Below are 11,854 nucleotides of genomic sequence, written 5' to 3'. Positions count from 1 at the left end.
TATTTTATATAAAAAAATAATATAGTATTTTCAGAAATAAAAAAAATTTTTTAATTTTTAAAAAATTAATAAGTTTAAGTTGAAAAAATATAATTTAAGTTTAAAATTAATAATACATTTTAAATGAACTGAGCTCATAGTGACGTCATATTCGACGTCAAAAAATGACACGTATATACTTGCTACCTGGGAAGTAAAAGAATAAAATTTTCCCGATTTTCTTAGAATTGAGAATGTAAGAATAAAACCCGCCGTATTAAAATCGAGCCGATATCGCCCCGATAGGAATGATTGACGTAAACATATCGTCTGGTTCAGAGTCCAGAGGGGCCGATCCCTGGGCGAGAATCCCGCGGAGAGGAGAGGGAGAGATCCTAAATGCGCTTGACAGAACCGCTAAGATGGCCGATATGATGGAATCACCGCCGCTATTCGATACCAACGAGACCAAATTGGACGACCTGGAGGACGACGACGAGGATATCTTCGCGTCCGCCGTTCAGGTATTTTGCTGAAGAACGGATCGAAGACGTGGAGAATCGAAATTACGAGGAACATACGAGAATCATCGAGAAATTCGTGTCTCCCGAGAGTGAAAGAACGATCCGAGTATTTATTCCACGAAGTAGACGTGATAAGATATTTTTTTGTATCCTGTATATATTATAAATAACGTCATCGAAAAATGAAAAATATCGACACTTTATTAATATTTCCCTCTGCGAACGAGAATAGATTATTTTGCTGACCCATCTTTCATTTGACATTTTAACACACATGAAGATTGTAATGGAAAATTTTGTGACAATTTATTTCATTATAAAATTTATTTATTATATTATATAAATTTTGTATAATATGTATATTTATATAATATTATATAAATTAATAATATATATTTACATAATATTGTATAAATTTTATATTATATAAATTATTATAAATCTATTTATATAATATGACAACTCAATATTATCATATAATATCTATGTATTTGCAGGACCAGAGTCAATTGGAGGATGCTTCGCCTTACAATGGAGTGTCCAAGATTCAAGCGGAGCTGCCGAAGCTGTCCTTGCGAGATGCAGAAGAGAATTCATTCTCCTCTATGTCCAGTCCGGCTCCGGGTCCCCTGAGTCCTCCACTAGGACCGATGAATACAGATATCGGTGATCTTCATGATGTTCCTATCAATGATAATGCAGACACACTGTCTACAAGTATAATCCATTCTCGGTCCTTAGAAGAGGTAAATTTTATTTGTACAATTGTACTTCAAATTGCTATTAAATGATTTAAATATTTATATTATTTTTTAATATATAGGTTCCAGCAGACACGTCTGAAGTTTTCTTGAAAATTACCGTCACTTCTCCTCAGAAGATAGGTGATGGAATGGGCGCCTATGTTGCGTACAAAGTTGAAACGAGGACGAATATGCTCATCTTTAAGAAGAGAAACTTTAGTGTAATTAGACGTTTCAGTGATTTTCTAGGTCTCCATGACAAATTGACAGAAAAGTATCTTAGGAATGGCAGAATAATTCCACCAGCCCCAGAAAAAAGTGTCATTGGTAGGATCATAATTTAATTTTGCACACAATTATAAGAAAATTATAAAGAACTACATATATATTATATACATTGATAGGAACGACGAAAATTAAAATGTCTGGAGACAAGAGTCAAGAGCAAAATTCGAGTTCTACTGAATTTCTTGAACGACGTAGAGCAGCTCTCGAGAGATACTTGAACAGAACAGCCACACATCCTGTTCTGAGTATTGATCCTGATTTCAGAGAATTTTTAGAAGCTAGTAAGTTAATAAAAATATTTCTTAACATCTTGAGAAATCATGTTTCTTTTATAAAAGAATATTTTGATATTGAAATGTGATTTGATTTTTTTTATAGATATAGAATTGCCTAAGGCTACCAATACATCTGCATTGAGTGGCAAAGGAGTGATGCGACTTTTCAATAAAGTTGGAGAAACTGTTAACAAGATAACGTACAAAATGGATGAAAGTGATACGGTGAGATTTGTTCAATACAAACACATATTTCTTCTTGCATGTATTTCCTACAAAGTATCGTGAAATGACTTTTTGTTGCTTGCATTAGGAGAGTAAGGTACGTTCATTTCAAATCAACTCATCCATTCATATATTGTTTCAATAGCGTTTTAGCAAAGTTGGGTAATTATTTTTTTGAACTAACAAGTTTAGTTAAAAGTTAATGCCTTATAAAATTAATTTAGTTATGTTAAAAGTAGTATGAACAAAAAAGTAAAAGTTGAGTTAAGATTAAGTTACATCAAAAGTTAATTTTTAATTTAATTTATTGAATATTTATTAAATTCAAATATAGTTAAAAAATTTCTTAATTTAATATTTTATTTGTTAATTTATTATAAATTTATACAAAATAACAACGAAATAATAACAATTTCGTTTTTTATACAGGGTGTCCCGTTTTAATGTCCCACCCCAAATAAGTTTTTTATTTTTGATTGTAGAAAAAAATGTTTCAGACAAAAATTTTATGATTTCGAGGAGGACATAAGGTGGTGCCATTAGTTTGACCTTGAATAGTTGCTTGAAGGTCACGTAAAGGTCACCTTGAGGTGAGGAGATCTCGTCTTATAACTTAAAAAGTACTTGAGATAAAAATGTTTCATTATAGTATTTTGGAAAGCTGTCAGCTTTGGAAAGATGTCAGCTACAAGAATATGTAATGAAAAGTAGGTGGTTCCATTTAAGAAATTAAAGGTGACCTTCACATGACCCTCAAGCAACTATTCAAGGTCAAACTAATGGCACCACCTTATGTCCTCGAAACCATACAACTTTTGTTTAAAACATTTTTTTCTACAATCAAAAATAAAAAACTTATTTGGGGTGGGACATTAAAATGGGACACCCTGTATTGGAATACATTTTTTTCTTTGTAATTACAATTATGAAAAAAATAAAAATTAAATATAAAACCTTTATTTATTTCAGAATAATTGTAAGAATGATATACATCATAAAATAATGCTCTTATTAAAATTTAATCGTTATTAAAAATTTAATTGTCCAAATATTTAAGATTTTATAGAAAAAATAATTGCATTCAAAGATAAAAAAAATTTATCTTAGGAAAAAAAGTTAATTTCAAGTTTATAATCTATAAATAATTAGTTAAAATTAAATTAACTGAACTGAGTTAAAAGTTATTAACTTTTTTTATTTATCTTTTAACTAATTAACTAGTCACTACCCAACCTTGCATTTTAGTCTAATTTGCACACATTTATAATAATTATATTGTAATAAATTACATATTGCAAAATATAAAATTTAAAAAAATGTGTCAGCAATATTCAACGCGATACAGTAATTATTCATTATTAAAAATATATTCCAAAACTGTTTGAAAAAAAAACTGAGTAAAGAAAAATCGATTTCTTTGCAGTGGTTCGAGGAGAAAACATCTCAAATAGATTCCCTAGATATTCAGTTGCGCGCGTTGCACTCCGCGGTCGACTGCTTAACGAGTCAAAGAAGAGAATTAGCAAATTGCACTGGTGCTACGGCAAAATCGGTCGCCGTCCTCGGTCATGGTGAACCTGGAGCGTCTCTCGGCAGAGCGTTGGCACAGTTGGCCGAAACTCTAGAAAAGGTCGAGGTCATCAGGAAGACGCAGAGCAACAGCGATCTCTATCAATTTGGAGAAATGTTGAGGGATTATGTGGCACTGATTGGTGCAATTAAAGTTGGTGTTTACTATCTATTATTGTACAGGGTGTTCCATAGGAAATTGCTGAAACTCATTTTAAATTAATTGAGCTAAGTTAAAAGTTTGTAAACAAATTTGTCAGCAATATTCAGCGATACAATAATTATTTATTTAAAATATATTCCAAACTAATCAGCTATCATTTTTTTAATGCATGCGGTTATGGAGAAAATGCATTAAAAAAATAACAGTTGATTAGTTTTTTATGGGATATCCTGTATTTGCTCTTGATTCAAGTTACATTCTTTATACAATATAATTTTCTGTCCTCTTCAGGATGTCTTTCATGAGAGAGTGAAGGTCTTTCAAAATTGGCAGCACGCCCAGTTAATGCTGAACAAGAAGCGCGAGCAAAAAGCGCGGCTCGAGCAGTCGGGCAGAACGGACAAGACAAGTCAGGCGGCTACCGAGGTCATAGAATGGGAGGCGAAGGTGGACAGAGGTCAGGAGGAGTTCGACAACATCTCGAAAATGATAAAGGAGGAGGTGGAGCGTTTCGAACTGGTCAGAGTGCAAGATTTCAAGAAGCAGCTGATCGAGTATCTGGAATCGATGCTGCAGCACCAGAATCAACTCGTCAAGTATTGGGAGAGCTTCCTGCCGGAGGCACGAGCGGTGGCGTAAAAACACATTCCTCGCGTTTAAGGCTCCTGGCTCCTCGCCGACCATGTCAGATTGTGACGTCAGAAACGAGAGAACACGCTAAAAATTCTTGCATATCATTTTACCGAAATAAAAAGATATTTCGGTACAACAGCACTTCAAATGGCTTCAGAGTAATGGCATACTCTTAAAATACCTCGAAAACTATCATTTTCCCTTTACAATCAATTTGGAAAGTGACTAATATAAGACCCAGTCGTTGATTGTTACGGGAAAAGAATAGTTTTTGAGGTATTTTAAAATCCGAAATAATCCCAAGTAGCAAATAGACGTCCCTTTAACGTTTAATGACGTCATTAAATGTCAAAATGATGTCACTTTGACATTTAATGACATTTGATGTCAAAATAATGTAGGTTTGTTACCTGGCATGTTTCATTGAAATAGCTTTTCATTTAAAAATGGCATCTAAGAATTTTCAATGTGTGCCTCTGACGTCATAATCTGACATGGTTGCGACGAGCCTTAAAATAAAAGAGTAATATACATTTTTAATACGATAATAAGGCCGAGACATCTACCTAACATATAAACGAGTAATTTCTACACCGTTTATGGAAGTTAATTATTCGTTCAGAATCAGATGAGCATAGCGTGTTCTTCTTAACTAATAATAAGAGGTTTCTTGAGCTTTGTTGAGAGAATATAGTTTATATCAGAGAGAAAAAAAGTGGGAGCATACACGGTGCATTTACGATTACGAAGATACTGTCTCGATTAATTTGAGAATATTCTCATTGTACGAACTTAATTAAAACTCTCAGATTTTTATTATATTTCAATTATACATATTATATTGTCAATATAGTATATTCATTCTTTATTATTACTTTACTTATATACATATTATACATAACTATATACATATGAAATTATACAATTTGTTAAAAAAATGTTACCGAATATAATAAAGATCAATTATATATATACGGTTATATAAACATAGGTTTCCTCTTTTTTAAATTAATCAAATATTTAAATTCAATTTTAAAATCTATAATTTATTATAAATGTAATTATCAATGTTTTATGGTCAGCATTTTTGCAGGCACAAAATAACATATATATATATATATATATATATATATATATATATATATATACATATGTATATTTTATAATTTACATATATATATATATATAAATTATAAAAACTTATTTAACAAGAGAAAATATAAAAGTTTCTTCTTTTTAAATTGCAAACATTTAAAATTGGATAGGAAATTTAGTTTATTAAATTTATAATTATTACAGGATAACAATATATGTACAATAATCTTTTATTTATAATTTTTACTCTTTGTATTTTAATGTTATTCTTCTCTCAAAGTCTAAATATAGATTTTTTATATAAAAAATCTGCTTATGATGCAACAGGTGCGAATTTCGAAAAGAATAAAAGTGACGTAAAAACGAACAGACTTTTGCGAACACGTGTTCAGACAAGGACGGATAACGCGAAGAAGGAAAATAACCTCGACAGCGCGTTCTACGTCGGTCGCAGATTCCAAATTTTTCGATGACGATGAAAAAACTGTATTTTTAATATATTTTTCATCTCATACATGCACGATGTCGTCCAAGGACGCTCAATTTCAGAACTACAAGGACGATCCGCGAATCCCTTGTCAATACGGCGTTAAGTGTTATCAGAAAAATCCTCAGCATCACAGCAAATACAAACACCCGCCAAAAGAAGAAACGGTATGGTACAACTCTTAATAAAGTATAGAATAATTTATAATTGATACGTTTCATATAATTAATATAATATAATATAATAATAAAATAATGCAATAATATAATATAATATAAAAATTAACGTTTACTATATTGATCCATCTGTCAAAAATTTTGCAGGTGAAGCAAGAAAAGACTGTCGCTGGCATAAAGAGAAAAAATCCTCTGAAAGATGATAAGAAGAGGACACAGCTGAAAAGTCCACAGAAAAAGTTGCAAAAGATACAGGAGTTCTGTCGAAGAAATTTGCACGACATCTCCCTGAGTCCAGAAAGGAATGATTTCAGAAACAGCAATGAAAACTCTAATGTCAAAGCAGAAACATCTGATGAGGATACATCTGTCCTGCAGACATCATCTGATCAGTCTAATCATTCGCCTGAATCATCAGCTGAGTGTAGCTTAGCTCAGAATGCATTGGCATCCAATGTCGATGCTGAAAACATTATTATGGATCTGTTTCTGGTCGAGATGCCAGCAGATTTTTTTCAGTTCTATGAATTTTGTAAAAGTATATCGAAAGATAATCCCCTCTTAGCATGTAAATCTGTTCGTTTGAGACTGGTAGGTCCGTATGATGTGCTAGGTGGAAAAATTAAGAGTTCTGAGAATGAGAGCGATAAGGAAAAGTACTTGATACACTGGAGATATTATTACGATCCTCCGGAATTTCAGGTGCATAGGATGAATTTATAAATATTAAAAAAAAAAATGTAGATCTAACGCAAGAATTTTACATTTAGACTGTTATAAAGTGCGACGACAAGGAAGGATTGCATTTTGGTTACTGGCGAGATAGTGCTACCGAGAAACCAGTGTTTGTAGCAAAAAACCGAGCAAATGTGAACTGCATATTTGAACATGTTGCAGAAAATATATTTGGTGCTGTTGAGTAAGTGCATAGAAAAATTGAGAAAATGCATATGTATATGTATGTATTATATTAATTATATGTATTAAATTCTATTATGTTATAGTAATATTTATATTTTTAAATTATATTATAGTAAAATATTTATTATATTTTTAAAATTGTAATATTAATTATATTTCTTATATATATATATATATATATATATTTTTTTTTTTATATTATATATTATAAATATATATTAATATGTATTTATGTATTTATTATTTTATATATTACTTTTTAATTATATTTGCGTCGTTTAAATTACAGCGCTTATTTGCAAGATAAAGCAAAGTCAGCCAATCCTTTCGAGAAGACTGGAATAATGCGTTTGCATTCCCAGTTGAAGAACTTTGCTAAGCAGCATAACATAACTCTGGAGAAAAACAGCGTAAACATGCGATCGAGGGAGAGGCGAGTTGTAGCACGAACCTTTCACAAAGCAGGCATTGTGGTGCCTTATGATAAGAAGACTCAATTGGGTTACAGAGATTTGGCAGCGACAGATAGTAAGCACAATAGATAACGCTCTGATTTGATGCATACACATACATTCAACAATTAAATATTTTTGTGATATATTTGAGACTTCTGGCTTCTCATGTTGTTGGAATTGTGATGTCAGAAATATCCTTTTAAAAAAAGCATCTAAGAATTTTTAGCGTGTGCTTTCTCGTCTCTGACGTCACAATCTGACTTACAAAAAAATATTGTTTTTTTATTTATACAATTTTATAGTTATATATAATTGTATAATATAATTATATTATAGTATATATACAATATATATAGTTTGATTGCATTTAATGATGCTGATGTTTTATTGATGTGCTGCAGATGATTTGCAGAAGATACTAAAGCAGATAGAGGAAGCTGGCACTTCGGACGAGAGAAAGACGTCATTCGTGAAGCTCGAAGAAGTCGTGAGATTGGCGACGATAGCCGCGGACGAGTGCGACTTCGGTACTTGTTTGGAGCTGGGACACGATCTCTTCTCGAACGGCGGTATTCACGTTCAAACAATGGCGTTACAAATGCTGTCCATTGCCTATACTCATTTGCAAAGGCTGCAACTATTAAAAATACTAGAGGCACATTTGAAAAACAGAAAGAAAGATTGCGAATTAAGTGTCATTTAAAAACAAACTATTTGTGCTTATATATTTATGTAAAAGATGGGGTTTGTGTGGTTATATATTTATGTAAAAACAAATATAATTCATATCTATATGTATGAATTATATTTTTCATACTGAAATTACTTTAATATTTAACATCCGTAAAATGAACAAATCAAAATAAATACATATATATAATTTTTATAATCTTATAAATGTTATGTTAATTTATAATATTAATTTTTTACAATCTTAAAATCATTAAAATTAAACGAATAAAACGTATAAAAATAATTTGTTTCCGCAAATTATTTATATCGTATAACTGAGCGGATGAATATCATATTAAAGTCCTAAGATATGTAACTCGAAATAGAACGAGAGAACGGCGAATAGCTAAAAATATCTACCTTAGGCTTCTAGTCGTCGAAGTCCAGTCGCTCCGGTTAAGAGCGAGATTTTGATAGTGTTACTCTGACAAGGAATACCAAAAATACACATACTTATACATTCTATTTTAAGTAAATCATTCTTGTGCAAATTATTTATATTAATTATAAATAACTGAGCGCCTGAAATATTATTACGATGCAAGAATCACTTTATTGTAGCTTTAATAATTTATAACATATGTTATATATATTATTTATATTTATATAAAAGAATTTATCAAAGGTGTGTGACATTTTATTCACTTGAAATATGATATGTGGAGTGAAAAATGTATAATTTCTCGCGTTCTTCTGTTTTACTGATTAAATGTCATTCTTGTAGAAAGAAAGAGAAAGAGATGTCGCAATTAAGAGGAACAGATCCTACAGCTAGCGGAGATGCACCCGTCGTTGAAAAGAATTGTGATATAATTTCGACTGTCGAATTGAAATGCCTCGAAGATAAAGTTACAGCTGCGGAAGAAGTTTCAGCCAAGTCTTCAAACATACAGACGATAAATGAAGAGGCAGTTAATCCGAATATTGCAGTGATCGCGCATGCAGCTACAAAAGATGCTGAAGAATCCAAAGTTGAAAGTTCAACCGTGATCGCTCTTCAAAGAAGTGAAGAAACTCCGCAGTCAGAATTTGTTAAAGAAGAAAAGGTGAAGAAAGAAGAACATGATTATTTTATTTTATTTTTATTTTTATTCATTATATTGTATTCATTAATTAATTTTTTAAATTATATTAATTACATATAATTATATAAATATATATATATATATATATATATTTATATAATTATATGTAATTAATATAATTTAAAAAATTAATTAATGAATACAATATAATGAATAATATATATATATATATATATATATTGTATTATTTCAGGTAGCAAGTGTACGTCATTTTGATTTGAATGACGTCATTAGACATCATTTTGACGTCTAATGATGTCAGTTTGCTACTTGGGATTTAATTTAAATTATTATTCTTTTATATTGATTATATTATCTTTTATTTTTGTATTTAGGCTGATAACTCGAAGCGTGATGCGAGAAATGATGACGCGATGACGCGTATATCCGGTCTGCAGGCGAAAGTGCGGGTGAGGAAATTCGTAGAGAACGCGGACTGTCCCGAAAGAAACGAATCATCTCAGCTTGATAGTCAAGTTATAAATCTCCTTTTTTTAGTAAAAATATAATTATAATTCCAGTAGCAAACTAATATCATTTTGACGTCTAATGACGTCATTCGACGTCAGAATGACGTCACTTTGTTTGCTATTTGGGATTCTTCTATTATATAATTTCTTTTATATAATTATTATATGATTTTTTTTATTTTGTTTAAAATTATAACTATAAATTAATAGTTATATATATATATATATATATATATATATATATATGTAATAGTATTTAAAATCCTATATAATTTTTTATAACGAGTTATCTTCCCAGGTAACATTTTGACGTTTAATGACGTCAGTTTCTTGGATTCTTGCGAGGATGAAATAACATTCTTGGATCTCTTTTACACAGAATCTAAGGATATGATTCTCTTATTCTCTTCAGGAAAGGACGAAGGAGCGTGACGATTATCGAAGGAAACTGGAAGAGACGGAAACGAAACTGACCGCGTTGCAAGCGTCCTACGATATGGCGAGAAGAAATCAGGATAGCGAGACTGAAGACACTCTTCAATCGGTGGAGCAGTTGCGCGGCCAGCTGGTGCAGACCGCGTTGATGTACGAGGAACGGAATCGCGTGGCGATGAACCAGGAGAATCAGATTAACGCTTTGAACAATCAGGTGGCTTCGTTGAAGGAGGTGGTGTCGATCACGCGGGATCTCCTGCAGATCCGTAACATGGAAGTGAAGCAGTTGCAGGTGAGATCTTCACCCTCCCAGTCTCATCGGTGACATTTTTATATAACAGACAATATTTTATACAAAATCATATTGTCAGATATGAAGAAGGCTAATATAATTTACTCTTTAATAATTTGTTTATCGATATGAAAATCTAATTATATATTTATTATAATTATAACTTATTATATATTTATATTTAAATATATAATTTAAATATAATAAATATATTATTTTTAATTCTTCGTCAGCAAAATTTTGTACTCGCGCTGTAGGTCTTTTAAATACCCTATATTATTTTTTTTATATCTCAGACTTTCAAAAAATCGAAAAAAATTCTGGATCACATTTGTTCATATTTTTATTACAATATCCAATATATTTTAAAGCCAAATATTAAACCCAATTTATTTTATACAAAGCGAAATTTGAACAACAAAAAGTGGAAATTTGCTTGTGCCTTAAAAGACCCAGATTGCTGAGAAGAATGAATTATAATTAAAGATTTATTATTTTCTATATTTTTCAAGTTTAATTTCAAATAAATTATCTTTAAATTCAATAAATATATTTTTACTAAATACTCTAATTTTATTTTTATCATCTATAAATTATTATCTATTATCTAGATTATTTTTCTTTTATATAGATATTATTTATTCTTTTAAAATTAAATTTCAAAAATATAAAAAGTAATTATTAAAATAACAATTAAAAATAGTATAATTAAATATAAATAATTTAATTTTTGACCAATTTAAACAAATTATTAAGAATATATGAAGAATAAATTAACAAATAAATAATAATTAGATGTAAAATATATAATTTTACGTAAATGTATATAAGCTAAAGATACAGTTTATAAAATCTGAAAGAAAGATAAGATTTTTCTTTCTTAGTTCCTTAATTATTATTTTCTTTTTAATATCCTTTCTCTCTTTTTTTAATAACAAAAGGAACTCAAGAAAAAAATTCGGTATATAATACATAATTTAAATTAATTTTTTTCGATTAGAGAAAAAAAGAGATTCAGAATTACTATATAAATTTTATATTTTAGAATTATTATATGTAATATTTTGGACTAAAATATGTAATATACATGTTTTGTAGACTGAAGTCGACAATATGGAAAAGAAGATCACCGAAGAACGCGATCGGCACAACGTGATGATAAGCAAAATGGATGCAGCGATGCGACTCAACGCGGACCTTAAGAAGGAATACGAAACGCAGCTGTCCTTATTTCAAAGTCTTCGTGAGAAATACGGAGAGAAAATTACTCTGTTGTCCGCGGAGAAGCGAGCCCTCGAAAAAACAGC

General features: G+C 30.4%; 3 protein-coding genes across 5 annotated transcripts in view; all 3 read left to right on the top strand.

Moving 5' to 3' along the window:
- The first annotated feature begins 353 nt into the window (after window positions 1–353).
- Snx1 (sorting nexin 1) lies at window positions 354–5,371 on the top strand. The gene is made up of 7 exons (XM_029299048.2): window positions 354–503; window positions 1,001–1,249; window positions 1,327–1,573; window positions 1,651–1,815; window positions 1,913–2,034; window positions 3,458–3,757; window positions 4,058–5,371. The coding sequence occupies exons 1-7, from the start codon at window positions 402–404 to the stop codon at window positions 4,403–4,405; spliced, it is 1,533 nt and encodes a 510-aa protein (XP_029154881.1). The 5' UTR covers window positions 354–401; the 3' UTR covers window positions 4,406–5,371.
- Window positions 5,372–5,941: 570 nt separating this feature from the next.
- Window positions 5,942–8,890, top strand: Hpf1 (Histone PARylation factor 1). Its single transcript, XM_029299049.2, has 5 exons — window positions 5,942–6,148; window positions 6,305–6,859; window positions 6,928–7,076; window positions 7,368–7,606; window positions 7,935–8,890. Exons 1-5 carry the CDS (start codon window positions 6,017–6,019, stop codon window positions 8,234–8,236), a joined length of 1,377 nt encoding a protein of 458 aa, XP_029154882.2. The 5' UTR covers window positions 5,942–6,016; the 3' UTR covers window positions 8,237–8,890.
- Window positions 8,832–11,854, top strand: part of LOC114927971 (uncharacterized) — a 3,240-nt gene continuing 217 nt past the window's right edge. The window contains exons 1-5 of one of the 3 annotated variants that reach the window (XM_029299055.2): window positions 8,832–8,890; window positions 8,990–9,311; window positions 9,686–9,760; window positions 10,233–10,547; window positions 11,646–11,854. The exon at window positions 11,646–11,854 is cut by the window's right edge and continues 217 nt beyond it. In XM_029299055.2, the coding sequence (XP_029154888.2) occupies window positions 9,006–9,311; window positions 9,686–9,760; window positions 10,233–10,547; window positions 11,646–11,854 (905 nt within the window). In that variant the 5' untranslated portion in view covers window positions 8,832–8,890; window positions 8,990–9,005. Of the gene's footprint in view, window positions 8,891–8,936; window positions 9,312–9,685; window positions 9,761–10,232; window positions 10,548–11,645 lie in introns of those variants that run through there. The other 2 variants (XM_029299054.2, XM_029299056.2) reach the window with 2 other exon arrangements.

The sequence above is a fragment of the Nylanderia fulva genome, unplaced genomic scaffold (assembly GCF_048542155.1).
Source record: "Nylanderia fulva isolate GAGA-0341 unplaced genomic scaffold, ASM4854215v1 Scaffold60, whole genome shotgun sequence".
NCBI lineage: Eukaryota > Metazoa > Arthropoda > Insecta > Hymenoptera > Formicidae > Nylanderia > Nylanderia fulva.
This window is presented reverse-complemented; position numbering and strand designations above follow the sequence as displayed.